The sequence below is a fragment of the Amblyomma mixtum genome, chromosome 3, assembly GCF_055824585.1.
Source record: "Amblyomma mixtum isolate Tamu chromosome 3, ASM5582458v1, whole genome shotgun sequence".
In the NCBI taxonomy this organism is placed as follows: domain Eukaryota; kingdom Metazoa; phylum Arthropoda; class Arachnida; order Ixodida; family Ixodidae; genus Amblyomma; species Amblyomma mixtum.
Window position 1 is genome coordinate 162,701,784 of NC_143014.1, and position 24,395 is coordinate 162,726,178.

At 42.1% G+C, this 24,395-nt stretch overlaps 1 protein-coding gene across 1 annotated transcript in view; it reads right to left on the reverse strand.

The window, feature by feature from the left end:
• Positions 1-2,493: 2,493 nt before the first annotated feature.
• The window catches only part of LOC149352561 (L-xylulose reductase-like), a 30,057-nt gene continuing 8,155 nt past the window's right edge, over positions 2,494-24,395 (reverse strand). The window contains exons 5-7 of the mRNA XM_089581755.1: positions 21,138-21,302; positions 19,547-19,664; positions 2,494-2,809 (exon numbers count right to left, since the gene is read on the reverse strand). Coding sequence (XP_089437881.1) covers positions 2,706-2,809; positions 19,547-19,664; positions 21,138-21,302 — 387 coding nt within the window. The 3' untranslated portion in view covers positions 2,494-2,705. The remainder of the gene's footprint in view (positions 2,810-19,546; positions 19,665-21,137; positions 21,303-24,395) is intronic.

A 24,395-nucleotide genomic window follows, 5' to 3' on the forward strand; every position in this document is an offset into this window, starting at 1 on the left:
TCTCACATTAAACAATTTTTTCATGCTCAAGTAGCGCAGTAAACAAGACAAAAGAAAGACGGGAGATGACACGAGCGCTAACAACTGGTTATTTTATTCTGGGGAAAGTACATAAAGGCGCAGGACACAGGGAACAACCCAAAAAAACAGAACAAAGTTTAAAACTTAAAAACCATGCTGCGCACGCACTTCACAGTCGAGTCGTGACGTCTTTTTCAACGAAATTCGAAGAGTATCTTCCATAGTAGACGGCCCTCCCCAATCTCCTGGACCTCACACAATGCCAAGAAAGCCTGACTCCTTATCTACCAAATTGATACATGGTGAAGCAACACACTCATCTGCTTCCTTCCTGATCCCATTGGCCTCGACCAACTCCCTAAAAATGCAAACAGGGTTATTAAACAGGACACTTGTCTTATCTACTGTGGGAAGCAATCGTTGCACTCGCTGCAATGCAAAGCCAAGTTGTACGACACCGCTACTTTTTCACCCATCTTTGATGTTCGAACAAATGCCCATTGCTTTCCACTTAGAAAGACAAGTCTCCTGTTTAATCACCCTGATCGAATTTGTAGGGAGATGGTGGAGGCCTTTATGATCAGGAAGGAAGCAGATGAGCGTGTTGCTTCACCATCCTTCAATTTCGTAGGTAAGGAGTCAGGCTTTCGTGGCAACTGTGTGAGGTCCAGAATATAGGGGAGTGCCGTCTACTATGGAACATAGCCTTCGAATTTCGTTGAAAAAGATGTCATGACTCTAGTATGATGTGCATGCGCAGTACGGTTTTTTAGTTTTAATCTTTGCTCTTCTGCTATTTCGGTTGTTCCCTGTGTCCTGCGCCTTCATATACTTTTCCGACAATGTAATAACCAGTTGTTAGTCAGTGTCTATGTCGTCTCCATACATCCTTTCGTCCTGTTTACTGCGCTGCTTAAGCATGAACCCAAGCAGCGCAGTTAACCGGCCCAATATTGCAAACGTATTGGCAAAGACCGGTCTCCTACAAATAAGGACCAGAGTGAAACCATCCATTTCCAATACTGGGCCGATTACCAGCGCTGCTTGGGAATCCTTACCAACTAGCCCAGTTTTATGTTCTCGTAAACAAATCTTTGCATTTTTTTTTTATTTTGTATTGCGATGTGCGAGAACAAAGAAAACGCATAGCAAGGTTGACTGAAACCCATCTGCGTTCTAATTTTTTTTTGTCCTGAACCCGTTTGAACCGGTTCGAGACGGCCCAAACTGGTTCGAACCGGAACGGAATGGCCTTCTAGAGCTGAACCCGGAACTGAACCCGAAAGGCGTGAACCCGAGCCCGAAAAAATGCCGGTTCGACACCCTGCCGTCAACCTTGGTATCGTCCCGCTGCCATTGCCGCTGCTCTGAGCGAACGCTGTCAAATTTTTTACAAAGCAAGTGCTATACTTTCTAACAAAATGCACACAACTAAAACATTTTAAAAAGGAATCACTGCAATTGTTTTTGAATGCTTTTGAAACACAAAATATGTCCTAATTATTTTCCTCTTCTAGTCGTGTCTGCCTACTCATTTCATTTTGGCGCTTTAGTTCCACTAATTTGATGTCGCTAGCACTTGGTTCTGGACCGCATTCGAGCTCCGGCTTCGCGACCTATTTCAATTGACCTTGGGCGACGCACGACACGCGATCACATGAGTCAGCAAGGCATACCATCTGACTGGCATTTAAACATCCGAAATCGCTGTGATTTACTGGTCACCGACCGTGGGCAGTAATTTCGCTTTCAACGCTGCCCGTCTCGCACCCACAAAGCTTCTGGTTCCACTCAGTACGCTTTGCACAGCTGGCACACACGCACGCACCGATTGACCTTGTACCCCATCGGCGCGCGCTTGGCCTGCGCGGTTAACCACATTTAGAATTAAGCGTTTCTTATTGCTCCTTTTTTTCTTTTTTTGCGGTCGCCACGTTCACTCGAGAGGGCAGGGGAGGGAGGATCATGGAGCGCGCTGACGGGAAGCGTGCGTTTTTCGACTGCGGGGGCGAGTTAGCTACGCATCATAGCTTGCTGTAAACGAGTCGGGCTGCCACGGTTGCCCGTTTTATGAGGCGCAGTGCCATTGCCCGAATACACATTTTGACGGCAGCTCTGCGGTCATTCCTAACAAACGTCAACTGCGGCCGTTCAAGTGGGCTTGATTAAATACACACAGTGCAAACTAATCTTGTTCTCACTAGTGCAAACTGAGCAGTAGTACAGCCTGCTGTTATTCCGAGAAATAACATTGCGAAACATGACTGAGCACAAAAGAAAAACTGTGCCACAACAATTTTTCCAGTAAGGCATGAGGAAACCCGTATGGCACAAAAAAACAATTTAGTGTTGCAGTTGTAAGATCATAGAAATATAAGCAGTCCTTTCATATTCAGCACATGAAATGATATGAAGCCTACACAAAATTATCTGCTCAAGAAATCAATCAAATGAATTTTCAACACTCAGCCAGACACTGTAAAAAATGCTTTATTTTTGTAATAGCCTGAATATTTTTATGAAAAGGCTGAAGTTATACCGCATTACATATTGCATTACATGTTGCATCGTGTGTTCTCCATGATATTGTAGCAGCCAAAGGATTTATTTTAAGCACAGAGTAGGGACCACTGCTGGCAGCTCAGCAACAAAAAAAAAAATGAGTTGTATCAAGAAGGCTTGCATCAGCAGGCTGTGTAACCACCATCAATTGGTAACACTGTGCCCGTGATCATGGAGGAGCGCTCACTCAGCAGGTACAGGACTGCATCACAGACCTCTTCAGGCTCTGCAAGCAAGCAGCAAGACAAAAAAAAAAAAATCATTTTGGTACCGTCAATTATCTCACAAGCTTCGGGGTACATAAAGCCTTTACTGGAATGTAATTTGCTCCTGTGAGGTGTGCAGTTCCCAGAAATATGGGACATGTGGGTTTGTTCGTGTTTCTAACATCAGTCAATAATGGGAGCTGACAACAACCCCTCAGAAAGCACTAGCCACCTTCTAATTGGTAGCAGCCAGATCCATACATCTATGCTCAGGTGCAAGAAAAGCTGCGTGATCTTGCTGGAACTGCACAGGACTATTCTTTCTTCTTACATTAAAAGTGAACGTTCTTTGTTCATTCTATGCAGGCAAAAAAAATTATCTGAATGACCCCCCTATCAGATTAACCTTTGCAACATCCCTAATAAGCCAGGAAAAAATAGGAACAACTCATGAGTATAGGTGCAGTCAAAAGCAAATGGAAGGCCATATTAACAAAAAAATTTAATCATTGGCTCCCCAATTCGATTGTGATTTTGCGAATTGTACTGTGCACCAACAAACATGAATCACTATGGTGTAGATTTAAAGAAATTAAATTTTTTTGACAAAGTTGTCTTCCATTTACTTTTGACTGCACCTGTACATCACTGATGACTAAGTGCATGAATGGTTTTATAATGCATGAATTAACAAATTAACTATGAACGTTAAAGGAGTATAGACACCTAATTTTTGTGGCATGTTTTCTTCTCTACAGTGATGCGGAAGACTGTTGTGCATGAATCACCATGTGGTATTCGCCCGTGACCGCTATATAATTTATAATCGAATTTTTCTCTCATGCTGTTTCTGTTTTTGTTTCAACAGCTGAACGATGGCTGACATCAAAATGTTATTATATGTCACTGAGACATGGAAAAACTGCAATATAATCGCTGCTTCATCGTTTTAATTCACTACAGTGCTGAAGACAGCCTTTATCAATGTCCGGAAGGACAACAAATGTAGCAGCAGCGATTATATTAGTTTTTTCATGCCTCACGTCACCTATATCCCCACTTTGATGTCATAGTCATCGTTCGGCTATAAATTATTTAGCGGTTGTAGGAGATTACCACGTGGTAATCCATGTTTAATAATGCCTTACGCATCATTACAAGAAGAACATGCACCCAAAAGCTAGGTGGGTGTCAATACCCCTTTAAGACACAATTTTAAAGGGTTGAAGGCAATCCTCCTTCCCGATTAGGCTTTTAGAACTGGTACAAAGAGCAGCACAGCATTTGCACACAGTGAAAAAAAAAAGATGACAAGGACAATGCATGAATTTACACTGCATTTGCAGTTGAATCTTGAAGCAAGGAACTCCAAAATAATGAAATTCCCTGAGAGACAAAATACAGTAGAACCTCGCCGATAAGTTCTCGGTTTGTATGATTTTCCAGTTCATACACTCAAAATCGTGACCAATAAAAACATTACACTGTTTATCTCCTGGTTAATATGTTCACGGATGATACGATTTCTCAGTAAGTACGTTCATAATTTTGCCAAATTCTGATGGTATGGTATGTTTCGCAACTGATCACAGGTGCGCTGAAGGAGTACAAACACCTAACTTTTGCGAGCGTGTTTTCTTCTTCATAATGATGCGTATGGCATTATTATACGTGGATTACCACGTGGTATTCTCCTACGAGTGCTGAATAATCTATGATCGAATTTATTTGTTGTGTTGTTTCGGTTTCGGTTTGAAAGCAAAACGATGACTGTGACATCAAAGTGTGGTTATATGTCACGTGAGGCATGAAAAAACTGCAATATAATCGCTGCTTCTACATTTGTTGTCATTCCAGCTATTGAGAAAGGATGGCTTCAGCACTGTAGTCAATTAAAACGATGAAGCAGCGATTATACCGCAGTTTTTCCAAGCCTCACGTGATATATAACCACACTTTGATGTCACAGCCATCTTTCAGTCATTCAAACTGAAAACGAAACAGCGTGACAGAAAAATTCTAATATAAATTATTTACTGGTCGTGGCGAATACCACATGGTGATTCATCATGCATGGTAGTGTCTCCGCATCACTGTCGAGAAAAACACATGCCATCAAAATTAGGTGCCTATACTCCTTTCTAACATACAGGCGGGCAGAGCCTCGGTGCAAGCGACATTAGCAGAAGCCTAACAATGGTCAGCCGCCAGGGCAGCATTTCTATAGTAAGCCGGTGAAATAAAGCGAAGCATAAAAAAAAAAACAGTGGCGATGCGCAAACATACAATTTTAGGCCGCGCCTGGAGGCCTGCAAAACGGAACAGCAACAGCGTAGTGGCAGCCAGCTTCCAGTATGGCTTCTCTGCCACACTGACAACGAAAGCAGACCGGCTATTTTGCCGTCACCGGACTGGATAGTTGCCTAAGTTTTTTCTTTCGTCGTGGCCTGCACTCTGTGCCTTGTCTGTTTGCTTGTGACTGTGATGTGCCTTTTGTTTCCTTTCTTTAGTTTTGTTTTTGTTTTTATTGCTCTGACTATCCATTTAAATTGCTTTTTTTTTTCATTGGGGCATTTAGCTTCTTTTCATTTCTTTTGAATTGGCGTTCAGCCTGGCAAAGCGTTGCTGGTCTGGGTTCCCTTTCTCTTTCTTTACGTTTTTCTTTTGCATTTTCTGAGAGAAACAATAGAAGGGTAAAAGGGCTTCTCCACAATACATAACGCGATGGGGAGAAGCATATCCAAAACAACACTGGTCACAACGAAAAGAGATCGGCTAATTTGCTGCCGGACTGAATAGTTGCATACGTTTTTTTTTTTTCCTTTTTAAAGTGACATAAGGTGACCCCATGGCAATATTTTTACAGGACAAGACATAGTTCACTGCTGACAAAAGTATCATATATCAACGCAAGGACAGCACCGTAGCGCTGGAGTTTCAATAGTACAGCAGTCACGACCAACTTTTTACAGTAGAGTGTAGTTTCTGCACGGCCATGTGAGCACTTATTCATCTAGATGCATGCTTGTGAAATTCTAATGACAGCAAAAAACAAAAAATGAAATGGCGATTACACCCGTGGTAATGGGGATGATCAGTGCTGGTTGGTCCACACTATGGTCTTGCAATCTTTGCATTTGCTTTGATTGCTGCTGCCATGCATGGGTGTGCAATAATTTTGTTTGTTTTGAGTGGATTACAACGAGTGTGTCATGGCCAGAGACTGGTATTTAGATTGACTTGGGCATCTTGAAAGTTTGTGGGCAGTATCTAGAGAGCGTCCGTCCTCTGCTCGACCAGACGCATGTTTGCGACTCTGACTTCCCGCAGACTCTGCCTTGGCTACATCCACGACCCTCCGGCAACACGACTAATTTATTTATTTATTCACAATACCTTACAGGGCCCAGAAGGGCATTGAGTAAGGGGCCCAAGTTGCCCCTGGTGGCTTTATCAGTCATAACTGCTGAAGCTGCCACTACGCAGGTGCACAGGATGCCACGCCATGCAGTCATTTCATGATGCTATTTTTGAGTGGTGTCTCTAGGTGTTTGGCACAATCTTGTTGCGAGCGCGCACCCTACCTGTTAACGACCAAGTTAGTGCCAGACATCGGCTATGTGAAGAAAAAAACCGGGAGAGTGGGCATCACACCAACAGTCATGAGCTCAAGGAAAGGAGCTTTGAGGCAGCACCTTATATTCGCAGAGTATCACACAATCTTAAGAAAGTAGCCTTGAGGTTTGGCGTGGATACTGTTTTCCACTTCCCGTAAGTTTTCGACGAAGAGGTCTTCTTCCGAGATAAACCACAAAAACCAATTCGTTCCTAGTACGACAGGAATCGTTTACACCATTACACATAAATATCTTCCAGAAAGTGACCAGGTTTTGTGGCGCAGACTTCAAACAGCCACAGTCACGACCCCTTTCCTTCTCTCCATTACAACCCATGGTGAAACCTCAACTCACTGCCACACTTGTGTCCCAGCACCAGAGCTGACTTTAGTCACATCTTTCTGAATTGCCCGAACAAACCCAAGCGCCATGGCAAGGGTCATAACATCAGCAGCGATGGGAGGCTGCTCTGTGCAGCTCGCAGCCGGAGATAAGCTTCGCACAGTGGGCTGGGCCCAATGGGTCACCGAAGCACAAAAGTGCCCAGCCATCTAGGGCAGCCTAAGGGCCCATTGTCATCCTGCTTCCCCCTCCCCCCAACTTGATTCTCTCCAGAACCAATAGAGTTCTTTACCTATACCTATTCCTCTAAGCTGTAGCTGGGCTTACGTCGACAAGTTACGCGAACATGAAATGACGCGAACATGAAATGTCGTTAGAATCTGGAGTTGGCTCGCACAGCACCTTGCATATTGTAAAAATTGCAAAGACGGCGAGAATGAGTCCTGACCTGGCCTGGGCACTACCAAGAATTATTTGCCAGGAAAAGCAGAAACTTGATGGGGGATTTTAGAGGTGTCCAAAACAATCTCAACCGCTAGCTTTAAGACGTAAGTTTTACTTGCCCCTTTAAACGCGAGACGGGGTGCTGACGCAGGGGTCACCCTGAGCCAAAACGCGATTAGCACTTTCTTTTTTCTTACGAATTGTACCTGTTTGCCATCTCTCGTGCATCAAGCCATGTACTATATATACATGTAAATTTCAAGAACAAATGCAGTTAAAAGTCAGCGCTGTGTCTGTGCTCTTCTGTTTGCATCCGTGTCTTCTGTGCTCTTTTAGGAAGCATAAACAACCAGCTAGCCTGCGCGTCCACCTTTGTAAGAAAACAAAAATCTAGTTATGTGTCTCAGCGATGATATAAAACCGTTTGTAGACAGTGCAGATATTATTCTGCTGGGTGACATGAATGGCCACATCAAAGATCTGGATGGATACACAGATTTAAACGAGAAGTTAATGCTAGACTTCTGCGAGCGGCACAACCTAATTACTGCAAACAGACACACTAAATGTGAGAAACAAATCATGTGGGAATTTCGTAACAGGGAGACGACAATCGACTACTGCCCAATGTCGCAGGGCATCTATAGCAAGCTTGCAATAATGGAAACAGACGACGAGGGGAAGTACAGTCTGGGAAGTGATCATAAACGTATTAGTCTGAAGATGGGAGCCCTGAACAAAGAGAAATGCAGGAAAGACAAAAAGGGAACTCAAAAGTAAATGATGAACAAATAGCGCAAATAGCAGCAGGCATTGAGGAAGCAATAGAGAAATGCCCCATAGAAAAGTGGGATTATAATCAGAACTAGTCTTCAGTAAAAAATGAAACAAGTAAAAGTGGGAAACCACTGGAAAGGAAACAGGAAGCCGCGAAGCTGGTGGAATAAAGAAATTAAGGGGGCCACCGAACAACAACAGGTGGCTTCAAGAGAACACAGCGAAGCAAAGGAAGTGCACTTAACTCAAGAGGAAATAGACCAAAAATGGAATCTTATGGACAAAAGTAACAGCAAGTGTAGCTCCTCGTGCAGGCTAAAATAAAGCAGTCCACTGATTGCTGCCTGGCTGAAGTTCACAGTACAACTAAAGGGAGGAGAAGAAAATTCTGGAAACATATAAGCTGGCAGGGTAAAACAAATCAAAGAAAGCAGGAACAGATTCAAGATGCTGAGGGAAAAAGTTTAGAGGGAGACGACACTGTGAGCTACATTATATCAGTTACAGCTGAGTCATTTAGGAGCGACGATAAAGTAATCTCCCCATACAAGAGAGCAACACAGGACAGCATACTAGAAAGCAGATTAGAACTGACCAATCTAAAATGCAAAAACGTGGAAGCAAATATTCCTAAATGCACATCTGCAGGGATAGACGAAATAACAATCAAGTTGATTTATGAACTTGGTCCAAGAAGCAAGGAAACATTGTTAAAAGCATTGGAGACAGTCATAACAGATAAGCAAATTCCACACAGTTGGAGACAGAGTAAAATGAATTTGATGTACAAAGACAAAGGAGTTAGGATGCACATAAGGTCCTTCAGACTGATTACGATAACATCTGTTATATACAGGCTGGCAATGCAGGCGGTAAAATTAAAAATGCAGTCATGAGTAGAAAGTAATAAGATAGTCGGAGAGCTTCAGAAAGGGTTCAGAACGGGTTAGGCACTCAGATGATAGTCTGTTCGTACTTACACAATGCATAGAAATAGCTAAGGCGAAAAAGAGACCTCTGTATTTAGCCTTCCTGGACATAAGTGGTGCACATGACAATCTGATCAGGGAACGCCTGTGGAACATGTTAAAAGATGAAGGCATAAGTCATAAGGTAATTGATTTCCTACAGGAAATATATGAAAGAAGCCAACAGCCACAGAAACCAAGGGGCAAAGGGGATTTTTAATTTATTTACTTTGTGGTGTTGATCAATTTTAGAATATTACTGAATATGTTATCGCTTAAAGCTAATTGATTAGAAAAGCAGAAGAAAAAACAACCACTGCCGCCGGTGGGATCCGAACCCACGACCTCCGAATTACGCGTCCGGTGCTCTACCTCTGAGCTACGGCGACGGCTGTCAAATCTTCTGCTTTCGGGGGTATTTATGTTTACAAGTAATCTAACCTTGAGAGTGTTCATCAGCGCCACCCACGTTCATAAGCGGCGGACGTAGAACGTCCTGTGTTACCGCAGGTGTGACGTAGAACGTCATCGAACGGAGAGGGTGGAAGCTGCGTGAGAACCCTCTTATGCTTCCCTATGACGTCAAGGCTGCCAGAACCGAGACCCTCGCTTAGCAATTAAGCAAACAAGCGAAGAGGATTGAGGGGCTCGTTATAAATATGAAAGAAGCCAACAGCCACAGAAACCAAGGGGCAAAGGGGATTTTTAATTTATTTACTTTGTGGTGTTGATCAATTTTAGAATATTACTGAATATGTAATATTCAGTAATATGGTTGTTTTTTCTTCTGCTTTTCTAATCAATTAGCTTTAAGCGATAACATATTCAGTAATATTCTAAAATTGATCAACACCACAAAGTAAATAAATTAAAAATCCCCTTTGCCCCTTGGTTTCTGTGGCTGTTGGCTTCTTTCATATTTATAACGAGCCCCTCAATCCTCTTCGCTTGTTTGCTTAATTACAGGAAATATAGCGAGACAATAAGGTTGAAATTACATGGGAAGGGATAAAAAGTACAAGTGTTGACTTACGCTAAGGATTAAGAGGTTTTTCTCTATCACCGCTGCTGTTCATGCTTTATGTGATAAATATGAAAAAAAGGCTACAAGGAAGTAACTAGGTTATAATCCGTCATACAGACTAGGCGAAAAGGTCATTGAGCAACGGCTTTCCGGTTTAATGTGTGTGGACAATGTTGTACTGTTAGCAGAGAGCCAGGAAGATTTGCAAACTCTGGTTAATTGTTGTGGAGACAAAGGAGATGCTCTAGGGTTTTAGCACAATTAAGTCAGGTGTGATGATTTTCAACAATACAACTGAGCAGATGCTTACAATACAAGGCCATGATATGCCCAGAGTGGCCGATACAAATATTTCGGGGTATGGGTAAACGAAGGAAAGATATACATGAAAAAGCACGAACAGCCTGTTAGGGAAAAAGGGCGAAGAGGTGCCCAACAAATATGAAGTACTGAGAGGTATTTGGAAAGGAATAATGGTGCCGGGACTTACTTTCGGGAATGCGGTTCTGTGGTTAAGGGCGGAAATTCAGTCGAGATTATAAGTCAATCAGGAAGCTGCTGGAAGATTACACTAGGTGCCCATGGCAAAACCACGAAGGAAGCAACACAGGAAGACATGGGCTGGACATCGAAGCACGGGAAGCTCAGAGCAAAATATCATATGAAGAACGCATGAGGAAATTTGCTGAGTGGATAGCATGAGTGAATGTGACCTCTGTGAATGTAAACAAAAGTGAGCATGAATTCTGACTGTTCCCATTAGACTAACCACTGTGGTTTGGTTTATTGGGATTTGACGTCCTAAAGCAACTCAGGCTATGACGGACGCCGTAATGATGGTGTCCGGAAATTTCGGCCACCTGGGGTTCTTTAACGCACACTGACATTGCACAGTACATGGGCCTCTAGAATTTCGGCTCCATCGAAATTCGGCCACTGCAGCCAGGATCGAACCCGCATCTTTCAGGTCAGCAGCTGAGCGCCGTAACCACTGAGCCATCGTAGCGGGGCTAACCACTGTGGCTAGCAGGATTAGTTCTTAGTGCGTTTTTATACACAGCATGAAATGTCAAGAGGCAAACAAAAGAAGGCAAAGGGAAAGCACTGACCTTGAAACTAACATTACAAGGAGGCTGCAACAGATATCTCTAAAAAGGGCTGTGGTGCCATGTATGTGTCACGGCAGAGCACTGCCAACCCCAACCATCTGCACCTCATCTGCATTCTCAACACCTGTTCATACATGAACAACCATCCATCCCGTGTCACCTTTGATCGATTTAAGTGCATCGCACTGACTCATTAAGTGACCACATGGCTTGCATGCCCTGAACTCATTTTGCCTCACTCTCACTCGTATAGTCAGTATGAGCAAGCCCCTGTGAGTATGAGTGAATGTGAGTGAATGTGAGCCCCTGTGAGTGTGAGATGATGCAAGTTTGAGTGAGTGGAGGAAAAAAAAATTTTTATAGAGTGAGTGTGACAGAAACACTAACTAATTGTGTCAAGGTATAATTGCCAGTATAAAATGCAATAACAAAGTTGCTCACAACAACTTTTTCTCTTGTTTCATACTTCATTCCTCAGATTTACTGTCTAGACACACTAACCTTCTAACAGACACATTTTTTTTTCCAGAAATGGTACCAAATTGGTTATTTAGTATCCATGCTGCAAGTTCTCAGCAAACCAAAAAAATGCTTTGTATGAGCACTACTCACCTTAAACCAAATGCAGAGTGTAAGACAATGCACAATAAGCTGGGCTCCTTGTGAGCCAGAAATGACAGTTGGCTTATGATGAGCCTTGCTCATCCACGTGTACTAAGAGGTTAACCTACCATAGATTGAAGTTCAGAATGGCGCAAAAGACACACACACAGGAAAAATAGGGGATGACAGAAAGAGCGCCTACTACCAACTGAGTTTATTGTGGAAACACCCTCTTTTAAAAGGCAAGCCATATCAACCACGAACCGGAAGCAGAAAAAACACATATTCATGGTTTGAATTCACATTTCGAAACACCATCGGCAGAAAAGAAAAAGCCACAAGAACAAAAAAGCAGAACCTAGAACTACACGTGGCCGTCTAAGAAACCCAGCTCCTGGCGGCAGAGTTTAATCGATGAAGTGCTAATGCACTTGGACCCAGCTTTCTGTATATGATATGCTTCTATAATCTCTGCAACGCATTTCTTCTACTCTGGGCTCTTTTCTGTGTTCACCACTCACACATACGCCTGTCATACCCTGCACGAACCTCATCGCAGTTTCCACATGTCATGCCAGGATCTTTACCTACTGCCTCAAGCATCGCATCATTCTACCAGAAGTCATCATCATCATCATCATCAGCCTGACTACACCCACTGCAGGGCAAAGGCCTCTCCCATGTCTCTCCAATTAACCCTGTCCTTTGCTAGTTGCTGCCACTGTATCCCCGCAAACTTCTTAATCTCATCCGCCCACCTAACTTTCTGCCGTCCCCTGCTACGTTTGCTTTCTCTTGGAATCCACTCCGTTACCCTTAAGGACCAGCAGTTATCTTGCCTTCGCATTACACGCCCTGCCCAAGCCCACTTCTTCCTCTTGATTTCAACTAGGATGTCATTAACCCGCATTTGTTCCCTCACCCACTCCGCCCTCTTCCGATCTCTTAACGTTAAACCTATCATTTTCCTTTCCATAGCTCGCTGCGTTGTTCTTAACTTAAGCTGAACCCTCTTTGTTAGCCTCCACGTTTCTGCCCCATAGGTGAGTACCGGTAGGATACAGCTGTTATATACTTTTCTCTTCAGGGATATTGGTAAGCTACCAATCATGACCTGAGAGTCCTGAGACGACCGTAGTGTTGAAACAATGAATGATAATCTTACCGCTATCGTTACAGAGTGCGCCGCAGAAGTAGGTGGTAGGATGGTTCGACAGGATACCAACAAGCTATCTCAGGAGACTAAAGATCTGATTAAGAAACGTCAAAGCATGAGGACGTCTAACTGCACAGACAGGATAGAACTAGCAGAGCTATCTAAGTTAATAAATAAGCGCAAGGTAGCCGACATAAGAAAGTTTAACATGGAGAAAATCGAGCATGCTCTAAGGAATGGAGGTAGCCTAAAATCAGTGAGGAGAAAACTGGGCATAGGTAAAAACCAGATGTATGCGCTAAAAGACAAACAGGGCAATGTCATCAGCAATATGGATAAGATAGTTGAATTAGCCGAAGAGTTTTACACCAATCTATACAGTAGCGAATGTAATCATCAAGTTACTGAGGGAGGCAGTCGAGCACAGCAATGGGACATCCCGCCAGTAACGAAGGAGGAAGTAAAGAAAGCCTTAGGAGCAATGCAAAGAGGGAAAGCAGCTGGTGGGGATCAGGTAACAGCAGATTTGCTGAAGGACGGAGGAGAGATTGTGCTACAAAAACTAGCTACCCTGTATACGCAATGCCTTGTGACCTCGAGAGTACCAGAAGCTTGGAAGAACGCTAACATTATCTTAATTCATAAGAAAGGAGACGTCAAGGACTTGAAGAATTACAGACCGATCTACCAGAAGTACAAGCCGTTTTTGGTGGAGTGCAACCATCATGGGGTCATACGAGACGGATCTACAAGATCTTCAAGTCAGAGAAGTGGAGACAGATCCGTATGCTACAGGACTGGATGTTAATCCTGGTGCATGATGCCCGGAACCCTCAAGGCACTGAGCGCAAGCTGCAGGCTTTCAAGAAGCAAGCATCCAACATAACTGAGTTCATCTGGCAACAGGCTAGACTTCACCTTCCTAAGAAACCAAAAATACCTAGTGCTCCCTGCCAAGTCACCGTGCTCGGCAATGCTAGGCTTCCCCGTGATGTTATGGACACTCTGCAGCTAGGCCCTAAATATTCTTTCCAGCCATCTGCTTCCAGACCGCATCTCCTTGGTTTGGTTCGGCAAGTCGCCGGCCGTCCAAGCCTCCAACAATGTGAGAGAGTTATAGGCAATGGAGTGGACACTGTCATCCGATCCGTGAGTGCAAACCATTGTAGACAACCGCCGTTGAAACATATTGTACAATCGTTGCAAGAGGCCAGTCTTTCTGTTATTGAAGCAGATAAGGAAGGAGGATTTGTAGTTATCCATAACGACATAATGCGAAGAAAATCGGAACAAGACATTGCAAAGAATTTCGAACCTATCAAGTTTCGTTCTAATAAGCAGAAGACAGCTGCTTTGAATTTACTAGATGATATGCACCTAGAATCATTGCATAGGCTCGTAAACTCAGCAAAAAAAGGTGTTTTAGAAGTGTTCTTCACTAGGAAAACTCATAAACCTGAATGTCCCTTGCGAGTGATTGTATCGGAAAGAGGAACGTGGCAATCCCATGTCTCCCATTTCCTACAACGCTCTTTGAAGCATCTTTGTGTGGATGACCCTTTCCTTATCCGGAATTCTGACTCCGTTATGACTGAAATGAAAGCAAGGTTGGACAAGGCATCGTGTGCTTTTTCAATAGATGTAGAAAACCTTTATTACTCTGTTCCTCACGATGGCCTCTTTACAGCTATTCGTGAGAAGTTAAACGAGTCTGATGAAGTAGATTTTCAAAACGCCTGTGGCATAACCAGTGACCACTTTATATCGTTGCTAGAATTTTATCTTCACTCTACTGTCATTGATTTTAACCAGAAGTTTTATTTGCAAAGAGATGGAATATGCATTGGCTCGTCTATTGCCCCTATTTTAACCGACATCTTTTTATCATTTATTGACAAGCGCATTAGTGTGCAGTTGAACGGGACACCTGTTAGACGGGTTTTCCGCTCTGTTGATGATTATTTTATTCTTTTTGACGGGACCTCTCCTTTTATCTTTGACGATGCTGTTGCTGATGTTCTTAACATTTTTAGAGACAGTTCTCAAGGCCTTACCTTTACTTGGGAACTGCCTCAAGAGGGTTAAATCCAGTTCCTGGACATTCTGTTTGATTTCTCTAAAAAAGACCATGTGTGTAGGGTGTACAACCCCCGATCTAAGAAAAGCCTCATGCCTTTCAGCAGTGCCCACTCCAAACTGGTTAAACGCAGCATAGCCATCACGTGCCTACATGCAGCTCTCTCGAAATCCTGCGATCATTGTGTGCAGGCCGGCTTTGACAAGCAGCCAGTGAGACTGGGTAGCGCTGGCTACCCGTATCTGATGATAACAGCAATATGTGAATCTCTGCTACAAAGAATCAAGGTCACTTCTAGCGGTGATACGCAAAGCAAGCTGGAAGACAAGAGGCCTATGGTGGTAATACCGTACATGCATAAGATAGCGCACAATATCAAGAAGGTAGGGGGTCGATATGGTGTAAATGTGTTGTTTTCAGCACCATGCAAGCTTGCAAAAATTTGCTCCATGATGAACAGATGACCCCGAAGATGCGCTATCAAACATCAGATACGGTTCACTGAATGCAAGTCCGAAGTCGTATATCGCATACCGCTCAGCTGTGGATCCGCCTACATTGGCCAGACTGGCCGCTGTTTCAACGAGAGAGCCAGCGAGCACAGAAGAACAATTAAAAACAATGACATGCGCAACCTGCCGGATCACTGTAGGGAATGCAGAGATTGCGGACCGATGCGGGAACAGGCAACGTTTATCGGCAGAGGCAGGGAAAGATTTGAAAGAGAGATTATAGAAGCATATCATATACAGAAAGCTAGGTACAAGTGCATTAGCACTTCATCGATTAAACTCTGCCGCCAGGAGCTGGGTTTCTTAGATGGCCATGTGTAGTTCTAGGTTCTGCTTTTTTGTTCTTATGGCTTTTTCTTTTCTTGGCACAATAATCAGCAATCTGAAAGACGCCAGTCCAGGTCTCTATAATATACAATCATCTCATATTAAGTTAATTGCGCATCTCATTTGTGATGTGTTCGCCCATATTGTCAACTTGGTCTTGAAGTCAGGCACTTTCCCTACTGCGTTGAAAAAGGCAAAGCTAATTCCAGTCTTCAAAAAGGGTGATAAACAAATAATTTCTAATTATCGCCAAATTGCCATTTTATCATTTTTCAGCAAAATTATTGAAAAAGCCATTGTTATTCGAATAAACAACTACTTAACAAAATTTGACATTCTCTCACCTAACCAGTTCGGTTTCAGAATGGGGTTCTCCACCGAATTAGCTGTGATCGCTCTCACTGATAAAATTAAATCATACATCGACGCAGGTAACTTTGCTGGTGCATTATTTATTGACCTTTCCAAAGCTTTTGATACCCTCAACCATGCTATTTTATTCAAGAAGCTTGATGTTATTGGCATAAATGGGCCTGCGCTTTCGCTAATCAGAAGCTATTTATTCAATAGAAAACAAGCCGTGTTCATCTCAGGAACATACTCAAAATTCAGGACTACTAACGTTGGAGTTCCGCAAGGTTCTCTGCTTGGCCCTCTTCTGTTTTTATTATATATCAATGACCTCCCTAGGTGTCTTCATAATTCCAACTGTTGTCTTTATGCGGACGACACAACAATCTTAACCTCGGATTCACATATAACTAAAGTGGTTGACAAACTTAACATTGATGCACAGAATGTATTCGATTGGTGCAGAAATAATTTGCTGTCCATCAATGCATCCAAATCTAGCTTTATAGTTTTTAGGTCCCCCCAAAAAATTCTTTGCGAAAACCCATTTGTTAACACAGGCTCAAACTCGATCTTTTCAGCTGATCACGCATCCTTTCTAGGTGTAGTACTTGACAAACATCTTAAATTTCAGACCCACATTACATCCATTTCAAGAAAAATGGCGTATGGTATTAGAGTACTAATTAAAGTTCGCCCATATTTCCATGTGCCCATTCTCATTTCCCTCTATTATTCGTTCATCCACTCCCATATTCAGTATTGCATTTCATCTTGGGGAAACACATATCCTTCGCATTTATCATCTCTGCAAACTATTCAAAACCAAGCCATTCGCATTTTAACTTACAGTCACTACTCTGTAAGTGCACCTCGTCTGCTCCTATCCCACAATATTTTGTCTGTGCGCAAAATCATCGAATACAAATTGTGCACCATTATGTACAAATCTGTTAAAGAGCTACTTCCTTTTTCGCTAACTACCGGTGAACAAATTCCGCGTCGCAACGACACACGTTTTGCTGATCACAATAACTTCTTACTCCCTAAACCTAACACTAATTATGGTAAACAAACAGTTCGTTTCTCCGCTACCACTTTATGGAACTCATTACCTGTTACCATTAAGCAATCATCAAATATCTGTGCCTTTAAATCCGCTCTTTGTCGGTTTTCACAATCCCTCTAATAGTATTTCTCATGGTAAATGGTACTAGTTTTGTAATTTATATCACTCTACAATTTTTGTTTTGTGTTGTTCTGTCCGCTTTTAGGTGTGTACTCATTTTTAATTCAAATAAGTTTTTGCATTATTTCCTGTACCTCACTTTCTGCTCTTTACTGATGCCAACATCTTTATAACTTTTGCATCTGCTGCCCAATACTTATTCTTACAGTTGTTCTCACAGGAGGTCCCGTCCACAGTCTCTGACTTTGGGACCTCCTTCTGTATTCCAGTGTTTTTTATTCTTCTTGTACCATAAACATGCAATAAACAAACCTTGAAACCTTGAACCTTGATGGTGTTTCGAAATGTGAATTCAAACCATGAATATGTGCTTTTTCTGCTTCCGGTTCGTGGTTGATATGGCTTGCCTTTTAAAAGAGGGTGTTTCCACAATAAACTCAGTTGGTAGTAGGCGCTCTTTCTGTCATCCTCTATTTTTCCAGTGTGTGTGTCTTTTGCGCCATTCTGAACTTCAATCATGAACCAACTAGCCCCAAAGCAAGTTCTTCTACTACCGTAGATCCTGAGAAATACCTGCGGATAGCAAGTGAGCACATGCAGAGTAAGCCGGAGGCATCCAGTTTCTTTTATTTTTGTGCCACCCTTTCACCTCCTGTAGTTCCCCTCCCTGGAAACCCTGGAATGCTACACGTTTTGTGGCATGTCATGAGTGGGTATGGTACAGACTCAATTAAGTCAAACTTTGTTAAGCTGAATTCACTTTAAGATGAACCATTCAGCATTCCATGGAAGCAATGCAACCAAAATCCGGTTAATATGAGCAACCTGACTTGTGGACATTGCTGAATGCAAAGAGTGCAATTAAATGCATTTGAATGCTTAGATGTTTTTCCTGCCCAGTGAATAGCAGTGAATAGTGGGTGGCCCCGCATATTTCTCTTTGTAGAAAAAATACTGCAAGCCACAACATGGCCCAAGCAGGAGTAAGATGCGGTTAATGCATACTGCATCAAGATTCTGCAGTGGAAAAAGAGAAAGAGAGATTGTAGAAAAATCTAACGGCAACCTTCTTTTTAAATCAAGGTGGTGTTCTAAGGAAACGAATGCATTTTCACACATGCATATGTTTTGCACGCAGTGAGCCCTGACCAATATTGGTTTTTGGAGGCAGGAAATATATTAAAATATTAGTACAAGCAAAAACAGTGGCTATCCATTTAGGTAATGGTACATTGTATGTCTAGATGGTGATTGCTGAAGATAGGTAATTGGATTCAGTTGTGAATTATGTTGCTGTTCGACTATTACAACACAGTGCAGTGAATGCAAAGCAATCAGCTGCTTGGCACTATGAAATGCTACTCGCTGCAGCACTATGAAAGGTCATGTTAACCACTGCACTGCAAAAGCTAATTTTATGCCATCCAGATTTTTCCATGCTGCATGTATGAACTAAACTAAGCAAATGTAACTGAACTTCTCAACTAACCAGTGAATTCAGCTTAACAGAGTTCATCGTGAAGGGAGCCCACTCAACTTCTTGTTACTAATAAACAATGACATTGAGACTCTCAACTACACTAAAACTATACTTTATAATTCTTGGTAGAGAGCTAACTGACCAAATGGTGAGTGTTGCATTTTGTGCCCTTTACTGTCATTCCTCCAACACAGAAATTCTACTATAGACACGTGTGATGTTTGGCATGTTATGAAGGAGTGTTGAGACAAGCCTAATTTGTTAAAGAAATGGAGAGAGAATGCAGCTGTTTCTTGCACTGATATTTGAAAAGCCAACTACTACAAGTAACTATGGCTTGGAAAGAATAAAAGAATATGCAAAAATGAACGGCATGATGCATACAAGAAATGGCAGACAAATGACAAGGATGGCAGTCCTGTTATCAATCTTATTTGTCCTTGTCCTCACCGCGCTGCACACTTTTCCCACTGAGCTCAACTAGCCAAAACTGAAATTTTATTTGAAGTCAAGCAGATTAATCTTAATAGCCATCTACCATGCATGGCATGTGCACATCATAATGATAATAACACATTAAATCAAAAGATGGATACAACATTATGAGCAAAATAAAACTACATGCCAAGAAATGTAAAAAAATTAATAAGCTTTTTGTGAGCGCTCAGAGAGGAAAACTTAAAAGAAAAAGTTTTCTGTCCACTTTTTTGAAGCTGTGGTTGTAGAAAGGAGATGTGTTCAAAAGTTTCTTCCAAAAAGAATACTCCAAAGGACAGCTCACCTGCAAAACGCCCCAAAGGGATTTTGGACTGCATGGCACTTGCTTTTACAGGGTCACTCCACCCAACTAGAGACATGGGAGTGTTGGTCACAGTGGGGTTTACAGAGTTCACCCGAATCTGAAATGAGCAACCATGGAACCCAATATGATATGCACACTAATAAGGTAATAAAAGTTGTAAGAACTGAAATGCCAATAAAGCTGCACTCCTACCAACATGCACTACTAGAGTGAACAGCAGTACACCTCTATTTGAAACAAGGTGCACTTATAGGGCAAAAAAGCAAAAAAAGTATACAAAGACAATTTACAAAAGGCATTCCTTAAGTAAATGAGTTCTCTGCGTACAAGGATTTCTTGTGGACTGTAGACAGGCAAGACAAGCTCAAGAGAACCTGACTGCCTAGCCTGCGTTGCTGAAATACAACAGATGACAAGTAGAACAATGATGACAGGACAGAACTGACTATAAGAGGCACACCTGCTTGATGCTATCCAAATGTATCAAAAGAGCATTCAAATGTACACCAAAGCAATGTCACACCCCTTGTGGCTATATTTGTGCTTGCAATATGCTGCATTTAATTCAGAAGCCATAATGAGAGGAGTGAATACCACCAGTGAAGACTATTAGCATGTATACAGCCCCACACTTAAAGCCTATGCCAACTGCTACCCAAAGTTCTCAAAACTAAATGCACGGTTACTTGCTGGCATGGCAGCATGCACTGTTTCTATGGTGACACATAAACATGCTACATGCTTTCAGTGTTAAGTGTAAAACCATTTTATGCTGTTTCCTGTAATTGTATTTTTTCCTTCCTGTACTTAACTTTACAACTAGTGTTTTGCAATTGTGTTTTTCCCACTTAACTGAACAACACCAAGGAACAGGTAGTCTGTATTTCGTTTCACTATAATTGGGAGAAGCTCACTACATACCAAAGCAAAGTTTCCACTACCAAGGAATGCAAAAACACAGAGTGAAAACCAGTCACTTTCTTAAGAAAAGGCTAGTATGTGTCTGGTGAGGGTGATAAATGTCCTACGTGCAGCCATTCCTGGCAGAATCACAAAAAACAAAAAAAAAGTTGCCAAAGTTTTCAAAGAAAACAGACAAAAAGCAATTCACACCTGAACTGCTGTCAAAAGACAGTCAAAAAAACATGTGAGTGAACCTTGGCAGTAAACTATTACAGTTAATTTACAACAGTCTATAGATCTAAAACATGACGACAGGTATAAGAAGGGGGAGAAGGGAGAGCACACACTTTGTCCCATATTGTTTTCTGCTTTTCAGAAGACATGAACAGGCACTACCATGAACCTGTGCACATCTATGAACATGACTCCTTCTGCACACAATACAATATATGATCTTGACGCGGGAACCTTCTCCTATGTAAACATAAGACACAGCAAAGAAATCCACGATCTACGCAAGGTAGGCAGAAGGCCCATATAGGCCACAATTTCAAAGTGGTACCTGGGTGGTTAAAACTGCCGAGAGAAAGGCAAGAATGCCACAGGCAAATAGTGCAGCACTGATGAAAGATATTTAAGTTTCCCATGGCAGAAGAGATTAGCTAACCTTGTGTGGACCCAGTTCAAGAGCCATGACTCGAGTGAGCTGGTCCAAGGCAGCTTTTGTGGCACAGTAGACAGCATGATCTGCCAGGGCCACAATGCCAGCCTGGCTGGAGATGTTGACAATGGCACCAGCTACACGCCGTTCTTTCATGGACTTGGCACAAATCTGCATTATTTCAAAGGGGCAACACAATAAGCAATGATATGGCTCTATGGGAGTGATGCCGTAAAACATCCAATAAAAAAAGTGACATTAGAGAAAACTATAACAACAGGAAGTCAGCACAAACACCAATTTTTCAGCCGCCATGAAGATAGAACTCCAACAAAGAATGAAGAGGAACAGAGGAGATGGGGACACTGAAAGGTGCAACTAAGCTGGAGGGTTTAGTGTGCAGAGTACCACTCCTAAGTGACAGCAGAAAAAGTAGATATTTAAAGCAAGTAATTCAGTTGTGACACCAATGAAGTGTTTCAGGGAAGTCAGCCACCAATTTTTTAAATATATATCTCTTCAGGTAAAGAGAACCTTTTTGTGGCATAGTTAATACCAGTGTTGGCAGATGTAATAAAAAAGGCAAATCATGTTAACTAGTAAAGTAATTAACTAAATTTGAATAGTTCACTTTTGAACTATTACTGATAGCCACCTGACTGTGCTGACTGTAATTGGAGAGTTGTATCCGGTTGTTAGTAATAGCCATAATACCGGTTTACAGTTTTGAAAACGCAATAACAATTGACGCTGTGGCTGAGCAAATTTTGGCTGTTTCTCATGCAATTTCCAAACAGTGACGTCCATCAAATCGCGTCACTTCGTGACCCACATGTCACATACTCTTCTCAGCCCTGCTTGCACTGGGGTTGCTGCTCCAGCCAAGGTGGGAGAGAGAAGGTTACATGGCATGCGCGCCATGAAATGACGCAATTTGATGGACGTTGCTGTGTGCACACCACAGGCACGCTGTTTTCAAACTGTGCGAGAAATGACCAAAATATGCTCAGCCACAGCGACGAGTGTAACTGTTTTTGAAATTTTAAGCAATAATATGGCTATTACAGCTGGCTACAAATCTATAATTACAATCAGCTGGTTACTGGTAATAGCTATAAAGTTAACTATTAAAATTTAGTTACTCACTTCCTAGTTCACATGATTCACCTTTTTTTCTGACGTCCGCCAACACCAGTATTACTCTGCTGACACACAGATACATGCACACATGCACATACATAATGGGTCATTTGCACGCCGAATGTCCCAGACATTGCACTTCATCTCCCATTAGTTAAAAAAAAAATTATGGAAACATATCACAACGTGCGTAATATAAGCCTAAAATATTTTTGCCGAAAAAAATTATACGTGAGGTGAGCTCATTTTGAATGTTTCAAAAAGGAGTGAAACCAGGCACCGCTCAAAAACCAATAAAAATCAAAATGTACAGAAAACACTCCACAAATTTTTTAATGACATTTGCACAGACCTTGGCTTTCGACATGATTCAGATCATGCATTTTTGGATGGTATAAATATTTTTTACAATTTAAATAATTTAAAAATTATATTATTTTGACATTTAAAAAATATATCAACTTCATCTCGGAAATTAAGAAATGGCTGTCTTGCCTCCTTTTATGTATACTACCTATAAAAAATTTTACAGCTGATGAAACTCAAAACGTCGATGTGAAATAGAATACTGAAGTTGCAAACCATAAAACCCATTTGTTTCACCCTTAGGGGTCCAAGTAAAAATGCAAACGATGGTGGGTTTAGTAGAGCAGTTTATTGCCTTTCATTTCTAATGTTTTAATCGAAGTGATTTTTGTTTAAAGGGAGAAAAAAAAATTTTGAAGTTGAGCTCTCTCGCCACACGTTGCGTTGCCTCTTAACGCTTCTTCACCGCAGAGTACAGCACCTGCGTGACACATTTATGGCCAGACAACCACTACATTTTGCCCTCACTTGCAGTCGTGCATTTTTAGGGCTGGAGCTAAGGCAGATACCGCATGACAGTCGGCGGATGGCATGAGGTAAGCGAGATCGTTTTCACTTTCAAAGTACAAATGGACCCGCTATGGCACCAGGCACCCAAGAGCAGAAAAACGAGGGTATTCAATGCGCTGTCTCGCGTGAACCACGAGGAGGGAACGACCAGCCAGCACGGCAACCATAACACCAGTCCTTTAATTATGTCCGAATAGATCACGAAGAGCGTGTGCCTCAGAGCGCATGTGACAGAGCAAAGTCCTCACCACAGCTTCGAGCAACGTGAGACACGCTGGCGGTGAGGGTGAGCACGGCCCAATCGTGCGGAGGTGCCTTGCTCTCGAGTGACGGAACATACCGCAATTGCGCCACCGACGTGCAGCGTCGCCCCCTCCTCGTGTCCCCTAAACATCTGTCATGGCTCTGACAATATTGACTGAATGCCGCATGAACACACTGAAAGCAATCTGAATGTACTGCCCATGCAGCACTAGGAAAATCTTTTCTCATGAATATTTGTTTGACTACACAATGTTTTAGTGCCTGTCTGCAGTGGAAATTTTACTTAGGAACGAGAACCGTACATTTCGCCTTGCCACAGTGTCAACAGTGCTGTGCTCTGCAGTGAAGATGCGCAAAGTGACGACACAACCAAAGGCGCAAGAGCTCAACTTCAAAATTTTTTTTCTCGCTTTAAACTAAAATAACCATGATTAGGACTTTAGAAATGAAAGTCAATAAACTGTTCTAGTAAACGCGCCATCATTTGTATAGTTACTTGAAACACTGCTGGGTAAAATAAAGGGGTGTTTGTAATTCAAAATGCCCTTTTCTGCAACTTCAGTATTTTATTCCTTCGACATATTCAGTTTCATTAGCTGTAACATTTTACATTTTTTATAGGTAATAGACATCTAGGGAAGTAAGAAGGACATTTCATAATTCCCAAGAGGAATTTTATTTAAAAAAAATATTAAAATAATAAAATTTGTAAATTTCATTTGAACTGTAAAAAATATACCGTTCAAAAATACAGTATCTGAATCATATCGAAAGCCAGAATCTGTGCAAATGTCATAACTGAGCTTACCTCAGAAATAAATTTTTTCCGGCAAAAATATTTTAGGCTTAGATTACACACGTAGCAATAAGTTTCCATGAGTTTTTTTGAATAAATCGGAGATGATCGAGCGTAGCGCCAGGGACATTTTGCGTACAATGACCCATATATATATATATGACCTTCTCTGATGTCAGCAGTCAAAT